This window comes from Rhinichthys klamathensis, unplaced genomic scaffold, assembly GCF_029890125.1.
Source record: "Rhinichthys klamathensis goyatoka isolate OS25496 unplaced genomic scaffold, OSU_Roscu_1.1 h1tg000040l_1, whole genome shotgun sequence".
Taxonomy (NCBI): Eukaryota; Metazoa; Chordata; class Actinopteri; order Cypriniformes; family Leuciscidae; genus Rhinichthys; species Rhinichthys klamathensis.
Window position 1 is genome coordinate 7,719,046 of NW_026606587.1, and position 14,955 is coordinate 7,734,000.

Below are 14,955 nucleotides of genomic sequence, written 5' to 3' on the forward strand. Positions count from 1 at the left end.
AATAGTGCATCGTTCATTCTGTTTGGTAAAATGTGAGGTGTATATCGTTCGATAATGTCGTTGTTCTACATGCACAGAGGGGAATGCAGGCCTATTTAAAACGCCGCCACGGCAGGTGTCGTGGTGAGAGACCACCGCTAACTTATAGATATAGCCTATATACACGTTCGCTAACGATATACATTGTGCTCAAGGCCGTAACCAGGGTTTGAAAATTAGTGAGGTCCGGGGTGTTGTGTAAAGAATTTTGCTATAATAATGGTTAGGCCATTGGACCCACATTTCCCCATGGACATTAAGCTGTGTGACCCTTTTTTTGAATGGAATTTGGCATATATATATACATATATATATATACAGGGGTTCAATTTGGATTTAATTATGTGTGGGGTAGTCTCTCACTAGGGGGGTCCGGGGGTATGCCCCCCCCGGGATTTTTTTTTGAAAAAAAAACCAAAATGGCACTTTCTGGAGAGTTTTGTGCAAAGAAATATAGAAAAAAGTAGGTCTAGCAAGTCTTATATTTCTGTAATTCACACAGATCAAACACAAATATGCTGACTGAATAGATTGCTAGTTGAGAAACACTGCTTTAATTAATGTTTTTATGATGACTTTGTGAAAGGTTAACTAAACAGCATGAGCCGTCTTCCAGCTGGCCAGTAAGTTATTTGGCAAATTTCATTCTGTAGGCTAACATACAGATCTGTATTATGCTATTGTTTTTGATAGTGTTATACATTTCTTACAGATAATCACGATTGTCATTGCGTTTGTCTTACCGAATGTGGTAGCTTTATGCAATTACAGTTTGTCTATAAGCTTTTTTAATTTTTTTTATTAATGCTGACAGTAAAATGTTGCCAGATATTGCTACGAAAAACAAGCAAAACAAAACAAAATAATAATAATAATCCGAAATAAGTTCAAAGCTTGTGTTTTGGAAATAAGATTAATATATCACTAAACCTAACATGCAACTTTCCACTTTAATAACTTCCTAAAGTGTCACATTAAATCAGAAAAACAGGTCCAGGTCAGGAGACTACTGCCACCTTTCCATTAGGTGGATCTGGCAACACGGAGGCTGCACCCGGGTTCACAACGCGCTCTCAAGCCCCGTTCACTGCGCCAGCTTCTCGCAGCAACATGAATTGCAAACACTCGAATATGAGGTGGTTTAATTAATCATTTAGAGAGCTTGACATTTTATTTTTGAATGTAAAAAAAATGACCGAGGTCCGGACCTCGGTGACCTCATAGCTGGCTACGGCCATGATTGTGCTCACAATATTGTACAGATTATTACCATCGTATATCAGTTAATAGCAAAGCTATTATTGGTCATCTAGGAGTATTGGAATTTACCAATAACAGAATAAACTATAAGCTTTGATCAGGCGCGTATGTCATGCTCATTAATATCCATCCAGACTAACGTTACATGATATAACTTAGCGTTTTCTCATCGAGAGACAGATAGATATTTTTATTCCTGATACACGTTTTTGTTCCTCCGATCTGGTGTAGGCTACACACGACCGCGTTTTTCGAAGCCGATGCAGAAGAGAAATCCTGTCTCGCAGCTGCACAAACCGCACACAGGCACGAAAGATATACAGCACCGTCCCTTTTCTTGTTAGGAAACCTGTGGACTCGATGTCCTGACAGGCCGGAGTTTTTGCAACCTCCACAAACACAATAATTTACCATGACGATGATAAAATAAAATATTAAAACTACCGAAAACACTGATTCACGACCGCTCTCACTGACTTTTTTTTTTTATTCGATGCCACGAACAAGAGGTTTACATATTCACAATATCACATTAACATTAGCTGCCAGGAAATAAAAAATACAAAAAAAGTTTTACATAAAATCCAGTGCTTTCAAAGCATTACATGTTTTCATTGCTTTTTTGTTTTTAGTTTGTTCCAAGAGATGTACATATAATGTGAAGTCATTTATAAAATGTGAAAAAAAGCCCAATTCTTTTTATGTATATGGTATTTTCCTAATAAAACAAATAACTGTATAATATGTTGTTCTTTACATTCCAAATTGTCATTCTGAGTGTAAAAAAGCAAATTTACTGAGGTAAATTTGCTGAGGCTCCCTCCCTCTGGTGACGTAAAATGACGCTATGTTGAAAAAAAAAACGGTTTTTACGAGCAGTCAAAGAAATGCTCACTTTATCTACTAAATTTGTGCCCTTATGTCGTTTTAAAACATTTTAAATCCTGCATTACCTTTTCATATGGTATTTTCATACAAGGTTATATATTAATTTAGATTTTTTTTTTTACCTGCAATATGCTCTTTAAATGAAGTAATTTATATAAAAAACAAATATTCTCAGTTTATGTAATCTGTATGAAAAGAGAGAGATGTCAGTCTTTTTCCTTTCAGCTAATTATAGCGTATTACGTGTTAATGTGACCATGCCCACTGAGAGCACGCTATTCAAACGCAAATGTTGAGGCAAGCCATGAAAACGCCCACATCAGCTGGATAAAACATCCAATTTAATAAGAATCTTGTACTTTACCTTGCTTGCTGCGCTGTGAGGAATAATACTATCGTAATAATCCTGGAAAAGTTACCTCAGAAGTGCTGGTAGTTTCATTTCAAGGATTGGATCCAGCTGATGTAGTAAGTTATTTATTCTTAAGTGCTTTGTTCTAATCGCGTTATTGAATAGTGTCTGTAAACTGCACAAAGACTGTTTAAATATGAATTGCGTGTCTGTGTGTGAATGAATGAATGGCACAGACACGCGCGTGATGTTGTTTACTACAGATGTACATCGCATCTGTGCGTTCATTCACTCTCGCTCCTACATTAGTAAACATTATTTTTACATGAACACATCCAAACTATTTTGCTATAGCCTACTGAGATTTGTTCTAATCGCGATATAGAATAGTGTCTGTAATGACAACATTACTCTAAAATAGACATAAAATAAGCTTTTGTTAGACAGTTTCTGCTCATATGTTAAACATATAGGGCCCTATCTTGCACCCGGCGCAAATGACTTTGTACACTGATGCATGTATCATTCCTATTTTGCACCCGCGCAAAGCGGGCTTTTCCCTCCACAGACGCACATCGGTAAACTAGGAAATTAACTTGCGCTCCCTGGGCGGGTCGGCCCAAAAAGGAGGCGTGTTTCGGCGCAAACATTCCCTAGTGCTATTTTGCAGTTCTAGAAAACAATTCCGCCACTGACCAGAAAAAAACTAGTCTAAAGTCAGTGGCGCGTTGCGCGTTGTTCATAATGCTATTTTAAGCGGGCATGCTTGGCCATAATGTAGCGGGTGTACAACCCGCATACACTTTGATTCTCTCATCAACACAGATGCAGCAGTTTTTATTTTTGCAAATCATACATTATAACAAGGAAAAATATTAACACATGAGGGAAATCATTGTGGTGTCCATGAAGATGTAAAAAAATGTAGGCCAAAATCTAGCTTACACATTTACCCAAATTTTTCAGGCTAATTGTAGTAATGACGGATCAGAACTCTTTGCCCAATAGTGGCAAGACACATATGTATATAAGGACATCTGACAAATTAGTTTGTCCGTCAAGAACCAGGAAAAAAAAAAACTCCCATCCCCATACAACGTCACTTCTCTGTCTTTCACTGCCCTGACAAGAACGTCGGTCTCCTCGGCTGTGAACCGCTCCTGGCGCGCACCTGGTAAATCCGCCATAATAATAACAATCCGCCATGCAACATGCGCACCTGCTCTTAAAGGGTATGTTGGATGACGCTCTGATTGGTTTATTTCACGTTACGCCCAAACCACACCTATGAATAATGAAGCTATTTCAGACCAACCCCTTTTAAATTTGCGTTGGGCGCAAGAGTCATTTTCCCACCGGTAAAATAGCAACAGCGCCCAAGACCCGCCCACAAAGTTACTTGCGCTTCGCGCTTGATACTTGCGTTTCAGATCGTTAAAATAGGGCTCATAGTATGTTTTGTCAAAAATAAACTAATCAACTGTTATAGTGTTTGTTCCAATGCAAGCTAGGCTATATCAAAATAATGAATCCTTAACTTTGAAATATGTATGATAAAATGTTTTGACCTACTTTAAAAAATAATACTTTATAAGAGATTTATGGAAAAAGACTATTTTCTTTTCAAGATGTTTCCAACTCTAACTTTGAACCAATTCTATAGAATGGCCCATATAACCTATTTGAACAGGATTTGTTTCCAGGTATGACTAAAAATGTGCTTTTGACTTTCGTGTGTGTGTGTGTGTGTGTATATATATGTATATATGTATATATATTGTCCTCGCATTCTTTCTTGTGTGACACACCTGAATGAAAGGCTCATTATGCGGGTCTTTGTCTTCTCAGGTGAGAACCACCTAATTATTCATGAGGGGGTTGGGGCGTCGCATATTGCCTTTCCAAACAAAAGAGAATATTGCCTTTCTTAGAGAATACACATATGACCCAGAGGGATGCATATGGAGAACACTGGGGTGTCCAGCCGCAGGTGGAATATTTCAACCCCAGGGGTGGCAAGGTGGCTTGCCGAGGGAAAGACACATGCTCAGAGGCTTACAGTGGAAATACACATGTGGGGATCGCCCAGAGGGGGGACCATGCACACAGAGGCACCTAGCCAACGCACAGGCAATAGACACTGGCGTCGACGTCAGCAGTGCTGGAGGAACTCAGGGCTTGAGGAGGAAGCTCACCTGAGGAAAATATTGCACGTATCCAGTCCGTGGAGTGGAATGGCGAGCAAGCGAAGACACCTGAGCGGGTCCGGTACTAGCTGGTTGAAGTGAGTACATGAGAGGACACAGGCTCCACTCGGAGATTGTAGAATCTGGCGAATGTGTTGGGTGTCGCCCAGCCTGCAGCTCTGCAGATGTCTGTTAGCGAGGCGCCATGCACTAGAGCCCAAGAGGACGCCACACTCCGGGTGGAGTGGGGAGTCACACCAAGGGGGCACGGTCGACCTTGCTGCTGGTATGCCAAAGCAATGGCGTCCACTATCCAGTGAGACAGCCTTTGCTTGGAGAGAGCATTTCCCTTCAGCTTCCCACCATAACAGACAAAGAGCTGGTCTGAGGTCCTGAAACACTGTGTTCTGTCTACATAGGCGCGGAGGGCGCGTACTGGACAGACCAGTGCCAAGGCTGGGTCTGCCCCCTCCAGGGGCAGCACTTGCAGGTTCACCACCTGGTCCCGGAAGGGAGTGGTGGGAACCTTGGGCACATATCCAGGCCGGGGTCTCAGGATCACGTGAGAGTAAGCCGGCCCGAATTCCAGGCACGCTTCGTCAACGGAGAATGCGTGCAGGTCCCCTACCCTCTTGATGGAGGCCAGTGCAACCAGCAGAGCTGTCTTCATAGACAGGAATTTAATCTCCACTGATTGCAGAGGCTCAAAGGGAGCACTCTGCAGGGCAGTTAAAACCACTGAGACGTCCCAAGAGGGAACGAGAGGAGGGCGAGGAGGATTGAGTCTCCTCGCTCCTCTCAGGAACCTGACAATCAGGTCGTGCTTCCCTATGGACTTAACTTCCACTGTATCATGGTGTGCGGCAATAGCAGCAACGTATACTTTGAGGGTGGAGGGAGACAGCCTTTGCTCCAACCCATCTTGAAGGAAGGAAAGCACGACACCGATCTGTGCGTCCCCGAACTGGTCCCAAATCAGCTGAACCGACCGGGGATGGAGTCGCCATTCACCAGGGAGGGGCTGAAGCCGTGAGAGCTCGTCGGCTGCACAGTTCAGGGCTCCGGGAATATAAATGGCTCGAAGCGACCTCAGATGAGGAGGTGGCGGGAGAGTTGCGACATACGGCGGGAAAGTAGACCACTTTGATCTGATCGGACTAGTATGTGTTGACCCCTGAGCAACACCCGGAAGCGGTGCAGAGCAAGACGTACTGCCAGCAACTCGAGGCAATTGACATGCCAAAGGCGCTGGGGTCCTGTCCAGGAGCCCGCGGCAGCATGTCCATTACACATGGCGCCCCAACCCGTGGTGGAGGCATCTGTTAAGACAACAACATGCCGGGAAGCTTGTTCCAGGGGCAGTCCAGCCCGTAGAAAACTGAGGTTCGACCACAGGGAGAAGGTCTGACAGCAGGTCGGAGTAACTGGTACTCGGAGGTTGCCGTGTTGCCATGCCCACCTCGGGACTCGGTCGCGATGTGGTCTCATTTGAAGCATTCCGAGCGGCGTTGCCACGGCTGCAGATGCCATATGCCCCAGGAGCCTCTGAAATAGTTTCGAATTGTCTCAGGCAAGTCAGCAGTGACTGCGCGCGCTCGCTCGTAAGCTGCGCGGACATGATGACCGAGTCGATTTCCATACCGAGAAAAGAGATCCTCTGCACGGGGCAGAGTTTGCTCTTCTCCCAGTTGACCCGAAGGCCCAGACGAACTAGGTGCCGGAGCATTAGGTCCCTGTGTTCGCAAACCTGGTCTCGAGAGTGAGCTAGTAACAGCCAGTCGTTGAGATCGTTCAGGATGCGAACCCCGTGCTCCCGAAGGGGAACAACCTTCGTAATGACGCGAGGAGACAGGGCAGGAACGGTCTGTGTCGAGGGAGAATGGAGACATGGAAGTAGGCGTCCTTCAGGTCGATCGCTGCAAACCAATCCTGGGGCCACACACATTCGAAAATGCGATCTTGAACGGCAGCCTGTGAAGGGAGCGGTTCAGAACACGCAGGTCAAGGATTGGCCGTAACCCACCGGATTTCTTCGGGACAATGAAGTAGGGGCTGTAGAAGCCGGACCTCATTTCGGCTGGAGGGACAGTCTCGATCGCACCCTTCGCCAGTAGGGTAGCAACCTCCGCTCTCATGATGGGGCATTGCCACTGACCATAGTAGAGCGGACTCCCCTGAAGCGGGGAGGAGACCGTGCGAACTGAATTGCATAGCCGAGCCTGATGGTTCGTGCAACCCAGCGGGACAGGTTGGGAAGCTCTAGCCAGGCTCCCAAGGACTGTTTCAGCGGGGTCACCCGAACCACAGACATCCCCTCAGTGGTGCAGTGAAGCGGAATGACCGGCCCGGACGTGGACGGCATAACGGCCCGGTGTGGGGGCACGGTCATAAACCGCACCCTGACAAAGGAGGCCAGGGAAGGACCACCGTTCCACAGGGCCTGCTCTGCCAGGGGTCTGGCGACAGAGGGGGATGAGAGTGGTACAGCCCGGGGTCGGCACACACTGTCATCCGAGAACTCTGGGACAGAGGGGGACGAGAGTGGCAAGGCTCGTAAGCGGCGCGCACTGCCATCAGCGCCCTCTGGGGGCTCAGAGATGGGATGAAGCTCTTGGAGAAGAGATTCTCCCCCGGGTTTCTTCGTCGCTCGTAGAGCGAGGTCGGTGACGGCAGGCAGCTCTTGGATGAGCCCTGAATCAGCCCTACCCTCGTGCATGTCATTGAGCACCCTGAAGAATGGCAATAACATGCAGTGAGGCGGCAGCCTGCCCCGCAGCTCTATAGGTCTTTGCCACCGGAGTAGACAAAAAACCTACAGGCATTGGGGGTGCTTAGGGTCACCATGCCAGGTGGAGGCGCTGTGGGGACACAGATGTGTTGCCACAAAACACTCCACGGGGGGAACCCCAGTGTACCCTTGGCCTCTGCGAGGGTAGAGAAGGCGGAAGAGGCCGCTGAGCAGTCGCGAAAAGTCAAAGGAGACTCGAAGTACAACTCAAGATCTCATGACCTCTTCATGCACATCTGGGTAGAAAGGATTTGGGTTCGCCTCCCCCAAAAACCAATCATCAGCCTTAAGTGCTCGGGACATGGCAGATGGTTCCACACAAGCCAGATACTCGCGGCGGCCCGGGAAAGCATAGCTGTCAACTCCGGATCAGACTCGTTATGCTAGCACACCCGAGGATGGCAGCACAGACGAGACCTCATCTCCAGAGGACTCCAGCTCACCTTGTGATGCGGCGATATACATGATTTCATCAGCCGGGGAACCGAATGAGATCGCGGGCCCACCGGCGTCCTCTGGTCAGCGAACTCATTTGGAACCGCACGGGTACATTGCGATGGTCATGTTCCCGCTTGGAGAACGTGACACATCCACGAAGGCTGTTTGAGCATGATCAAAGCCAAAACACGTCAAAACAGAGGGCTCGTGCCCATCAGCTGAATCCATCAGAATACCGCACTCAGAAATACACGGGCAGATCGTCTTTAGAAAGACTCGCCGCGTGCACGCTTTTTTGTGAGAGAAAAGCTTGCAGCAGTGCTGAAGCGCCCAGGGAGAAGCACACACGCTGTTCAGTTCAGCAGGCAGGAATGTGAAACTCGCTGGAACACGCCATCACACCAACACCGACTGGAAGCTGCTCGCCTAGAAGATTCTCGAAGATAGTCAGAGAATAGGCTGCAGGAGTGACAACGAAAGGGAACATTAGTTTTTCTCTGGCTGCTTTAACTGTGTTTTTAGACACTGTCGTTATGGCCAAAAAGAGCCAAGAGAAATGCTGTATCTGATTTAAAGGGTTTCTGTTGTCTGAGTTTTGTGAGTCACCATTGTGCTGAAGAGTAGAGCCTGTGCTTCAGTCCAGGAGAAGACCAAGAAACATTGATGATATGCTGCATGTTGCTGCATTTAAAATGCAGAAATCTATTGCAGTCATTTTTATTAACTGTTATGTTGATGTTTTTTTTATTTGTTGAGTTTCTGTTTAATAAATACAAAAAAGTGTGAGGACATTGATTGACGGTGTGCATTAAATTGTATGTTTTTTTATAGTAGAAACTTACGACTTTGAGTAAAACATCCAATTTAAGGCAATCATTTCCCATGTTTTCTAAGTATACTCAACTAATTACATTTTACAGTGTAAATATATTGTAAATAGATTTTTCAATACATGAAAAGCGGCAATTCTTTGTATTATTCAATATATTGTAATATATAACATTAATGCAATCTATTATTTCATATATTTTCAGGGAAGCTTATATCTCTGTAATACTAAAGGAGGGCAAGGATAAGCTAGACTGCAAATCATATGGACCAATAAGTGAATTCGGATTATAAATTGTTTGCATCAGTTTTAGCGAGGAGGTTGGAAAAGATGAACACATAATAAATATAATCCGTGTCATAATAAACACGGACCAAACAGGGTTTGTTAGGAATAGGCAAACCCATCATAACATTCGGAGATCCCTGCACATGATTGATTTCATAAATAAAAGAAAAAAACAAAGCAATTCTTCTTAGGTTAGACGCCAAGAAGGCTTTTGATTCTGTTGGTTGGGAATTTCTTTATCAAGTTATGGATAGATTTGGGTTTAGTAGAGGATTTATACAATGCATAAAGACGTTATACTCATCTCCGACAGCTAGGATAAAAATCAACGGCAGTCTCTCAATAGTGTTTCAACGAGGATACAGACAGGGCTGTCCCATCAGCCTCTCTCTTTTTATCCTCTTTATTGAACCATTGGCCCAAACAATTAGACAGAATAATGGTTTAGAGGGAATAATTATAGGGGGAGCAGAATACAAAATCTGTTTGTATGCAGAGGATGTACTGGTGACATTACAAAACCCAACTAGGGTTGATGGATGTCTTAAAGATATCTTGGAGCTACTCTGGATATTCACTTAACATTCATAAGACTCAGGCTTTGACACTAAATTTTTTTTCCCACACAAGAACTGGCAAATAGGTATAATTTTAATTGGAATTTATCATATATTCAGTATTTTTGTATATATTTAGCAAAGGATTTGTCCTCTTTACATACTCTAAATTATAACCTATTAAATAGGAAAATCTATAAAGATTTGGACAGATGGGCTTTGCTTCCTCTAGATATGGGCAGCTGGGTAAAATCTATTAAAGGGATACTCCACCCAAAAATGAAAATTCTGTCATCATTTACTCACCCTCAAGTTGTTGCAAACCTGTATGAGTTTCTTTCTTCTGCTGAACACAAAGGAAAATATTTTGAAGAACGATTGGAACTTTGGCACCATTGACTTCCATAGTATTTTTTTTTTTTTTTCTACTATGGAAGTCAATGGTGCCAAACAACTGTTTGGTTCCAATTGTTCTTCAAAATATCTTCCTTTGTGTTCAGCAGAAGAAAGAAACCAATACAGGTTTGCAACAACTTGAGGGTGAGTAAACTATGACAGAATTTTCATTTTTGGGTGGAGTATCCCTTTAAGCTTAATATTTTACCCAAATTAATGTATCTATTTACAGCACTGGCAACTGAGATCTCTTGTAAATAGTTTAGAGAATGGGACAAACATATCTCTAGATTTAGAGTGGAATGACAGAAGACCCTAGACCCTGCAGCCTTGCAACTACAGAGAGTGCTGTCCAAACTATGCTGCAAAGTGGAAGGATATAGATTTTTTTTTATTTTATGAATATATATTTTATTTTACTCCAATACAGTCAGTCCTGGGCTGTGTTGATCAGGTGAAAGACCTATATCAGACCTATACAGAATCAATGTGTGGGTCATTCTGTTAAACTGTGGAAGGAGGTGGTTAAACGTTTCAAGCTTCACAGAGCGGTAAAATTACTGGGTTGGCTGGGCTATGATCCACAATTTGCTCCAGCTCGTCATGATCACAGGTATAAGACCTGAATCTCTCACGGCATTACTCCCATTTGCAAAATTGATCTAATGGGGATTTGGATAACTTTAAAGCTGCAGTCCGTAGCTTTTTTTGGGTTAAAAATTATCCAAAATACATATTTGAGAAATAACCATCCAGTGTTCAAAACTATCTGCTTGCCTTAGCTCGATTCAAAGTGGTAAACTTGTAATAATGTTTTTAATTCCAGTGGTACTGATGGATTTCCGCGGGAGATTCAAGCATGTCTTTGCGTCATTACGTCATATCTGTACACATGAAGGAGTCTCAGCTAGTAGGCTATATTGCGTGTGAGGATGTTGGAGGTGGAGATTTATAGCCTTTTCTCACAGCACTTGATATAATTAAACTTATCGATTTGATGACGGATCCAGAAAGGTTCCGACAATCACCAGTGACAACTGGAGATTCACCTGGAGTAGAATGCAAAAGACTTCGTTCGGACTTCGGAGTGGCTACAGAAAAAAAGAGACTGCAACCGGACCCATGTGAAAACAAGGATACATATCTGAAGGGCATTACATGTAGTCACGCGCTGACGTTGTTAACATTAACAATTTGAGAACAAAGTATAATTTGCACGGTTTTGCGTGATATGATAAGCGATTGTTAGATTTAATCAGCGCGATTTACTACAATGTCAGACCCAGAACAAAAGTGGATGTTACTCACTTGTTCAGATGACATTTTCCGGTGAAAATTATTATGTTGGTCATACTTCCAAAAAGAATAATCTGTGATTCTGAATGCCAGTATCCACACCGGCGCGGTGACTGACAGCTGCACACTCTCCTCAAACATTGTAATGTCTTTTTTTCTGGGTCTCAGGAGGATATAATCTTATAATTTGACAGCAGGTATTTTGTCATTATTTTGTGTGTATTTGACTGTTTAAGCATATAAAGCAGCGAAAAATAGCTAATTTTAGTTCTAGCCCGTATATGCGTGGACACTTTTGGTGTGAGCACAAAATCTGCAGGAATGAGTAAAAGACGGAGGTCCGCCTGGGTCCACCGGCCAAGTCGCCACCCTGGCTCCTCCTTCCTTTGACTCGTGGGACTTCGTCCTGGGTGTGGTCTGGGCCCTCCTGCTCGCCCTCTATCTTCTCTGCCTTAGTTTCTCCTGCAGGCATTTCCTGTTCCCTGTCCTTCACCAGTCCCTCGCCCTCCTCCAGAGCCTTTCATCGGTTTGTTTATGGCACGAGGACATTGGGGTGGGGGTAATGATACAGTTATGTTTAGTTCTGTCAGTTTTTGTGTTTTAATTAGGTTTTTCCTGTGCCCGTTTGCCTGAGTTCTAGTTCCTTGTTTGTTTTCAAGGTTGTTAATTAGTTCTATACTGTTAATTTTTCATTGATTGCTCCCTTGTGAAGATAAGCCTTTAGTTGAGTCTGTTCAATGTTCGGTATTGTTTATGTGAATGTCGTATTGCTATATTTATCTCCTAGTGTTTTCTCTTTGTTTAATAAATAAGTATTCTTTGTGTGTGCGTGTCTCACAGTTACTCCTATAATTTGTGCAAAGTGTCATCAGGTGTAGGAAAAATGTGGTGGAATGGTGGACTATTTTACTTTTTTCACTTTCATTTTTCAATGAAATTATTTATTATATAGTCAACAAATTCAAACTTGTCTATGTGTAATCAGTTAAGAACAAATGAGCTGAAAATTTAGATACGTGTCTAGTTCTGTCTTGAAACTCCAGAGCTCCATGTAGCTCTTTACATGGTCCTTTACATGCAATCTGCAAGCAGTCACATCATTACCGCATGGCACAAGATGATTGGCCTCTGCTGATCTTGCAGCCAGTCATTTATTTACTGCTCAACATTTAAATAGTCTGGTTCAGTGTTTGTTGCTCAGGGTAGACCTGCAGCGCAGTACCCAACCCCCCAGTCCTACATTTTGGGTCTCTGGCCTTTACAAAGTTATTGGCCAAGGCCAAACTGTGTTCAGACTTTTGTTTCATAACATGGAGGTTTAACATCACATCCTGTAAACATAAAACTGAGATAAGTTACTGACTTAAACCTTGGTCATGTCAAAGCAGATCAACAGCCACTCCTGTTACAAAAAACATTTAACTATTATAATAATTCTATTTATATTACTTCCCTGACCTTTGCTTGAGCAGCTCACTTTGAAGGCTTGATCATGGTGACTTATATGGATTTGCAATGAATCAATAATTCTATGAATTAATTGAAAGATGCTCTTATATTTTTTTCTTATTTTGTCTGTCTTTCAGATTGTGTCCGATCCCAGAGTTCGTATTGAACAGGCGCTCAGAACCGCAGGTCTCCATAACACCCCTTATGCAAAACAGATTATGTCTGAGATCCAACCTCCAAAACCACCCAGACGAGACATGGAATCCACTGCCTTCAGAACCGGAACATGAAATAAATAAATATATTAATCTTTTCACATATATCACATATATGTCTAGTACCTAAAACTTGGTGACTAATCAATTTAAAATACAAAAAAATAAAATAAAAAAATTATTATGAAAGGTTTCGTTCAACATGTTTGTGACTTTTTGAGCTATGTCATATTTAAATTTTTAATGATTTTCAACCCTCTCTGACCCTTAGAATTAAATTAAAGTACATATTCTCACTGGACACTTTATTCCAGTTATATATTTATTTATCCCAGGTACATAAACACTACCGTTCAAAAGTTTGGGGTCAGTGAGAATTTTAATTTTATTTTTGGGAGGAAAGAAATCAATACTTTTATTTATCAAGGAATAATTCATTTTAACCGAAAGTGACAGTAAAGACATTTATAATGTTACAAAAGTCTTTTGAACTTCCTATTCATCAAAGAATCCTAAAAAAAAAAAGAAGAAAACTGTACAACTGACAGACCAACAACTGTTTCAACATTGATAATAATAATAAATGTTTCTTAAAGCATCAAATCCTCATATTATACTGATTTGTGAAGGATCATTTGACACTGAAGACACTGACACTGGTGATGCTGAAAATTCAGCTTTGATCACAGGAATAAATTACACTTTACTATATATTCACACAGAAAACAGCTGATTTACACTGGAATAATATTTAATACTATAACTGATTTTTGTTGTATTTTTAATCAAATAAGCGCAGCCATGGTTAGCAGAAGAGAATTCTTTTAAAAGTATTTAAAATCGTACCCCGACCCCAAACTTTTGAACGGTAGTGTATATATATACAGTATATATATATATATTACGTGGGAAACAGTTTCAGTTGTTAACATTAATGTATACAACTAACATTAACAAAGATTAACAAATACAGTGACAAATGGTTAGTTTATGTTAGTTAATAAAAATTTGTTGTTTGTTGTTAGTTCACAGTGCATTAACTAATGTTAACAAATACAATTTTTGATTTTAATAATGTATTAGTCAATGTTGACATTAACAAAGAGTAATATATTCCGTAGAAGTACAGTTCATTATTAGTTCATGTACACTAATGTAGTTAACTAATGAAACCTTATTTTAAAGTGTTACCAATACGCGTAAATGTGTACATTACGACGATGTACAGTGGATATGAAAAGTCTACACACCCCAAAACAGCTGTTTTTGTGATGTAAAACATGAAACAAAGATAAATCATATCAGAACTTTTGCATCTTTAATGTAAAGAATTACAACCTATGCAATTCCAAAGTGAAACATTTCAGAGAAAAAGGATACAAAATTAAAACTTTAAATAACTCAACTGCATAATTGTGCACATTTTTATTTATTGGGTATGTGGTTGCGTTCAGAATTAACTTAGATATTCCTTGGAACACACTGAAGACAGTCGTCTACAATTGGAGAAATTATGGCACAACAGTGGCATTATCAAAAACAGAGCATCCCTCCAAAATTGATGAGAAGACAAAGAGAAAACTGGATAAGTAGTCCAGAGGCCTGCAGAAACATTAAAAAAAAGTTGCTCCCTACATGTGACAACTATCTCTTCTATTCTCCATCTGTCTGGACTATGGGTTGCAAGAAGCAAGCCTTTTCTGACTCAAACAAACAACATTTTTTTTTTTTTTTTTGGGAAAAGGGTGTTATGGTCTGATTGAGACCAAGTCTGAAAGTGGTAAAAGTAAAAAATGTTTGATGCAACAACCAAGCCTGAAAGTGGTAAAAGGTAAAATGTTTGATGCAAAAACAACACAGCACATCATCAAAAGAACACCATAATAGAGGGCTGCATTGGGATTGAGTCCCGCCGGGTCCCGCGGGACCCAACGCAAATCTCGCGGGAGCGGGCGGTTTGAACTTTGCTGCGGG

General features: G+C 42.0%; 1 protein-coding gene across 1 annotated transcript in view; it reads left to right on the forward strand.

Moving 5' to 3' along the window:
* LOC130081773 (coiled-coil domain-containing protein 148-like) overlaps nt 1-13,056 on the forward strand; it is a 146,185-nt gene extending 133,129 nt beyond the window's left edge. The window contains exon 12 of the mRNA XM_056246478.1: nt 12,904-13,056. Within this exon, the coding sequence (XP_056102453.1) occupies nt 12,904-13,056 (153 nt within the window). The remainder of the gene's footprint in view (nt 1-12,903) is intronic.
* The last annotated feature ends 1,899 nt before the right edge of the window (nt 13,057-14,955 follow it).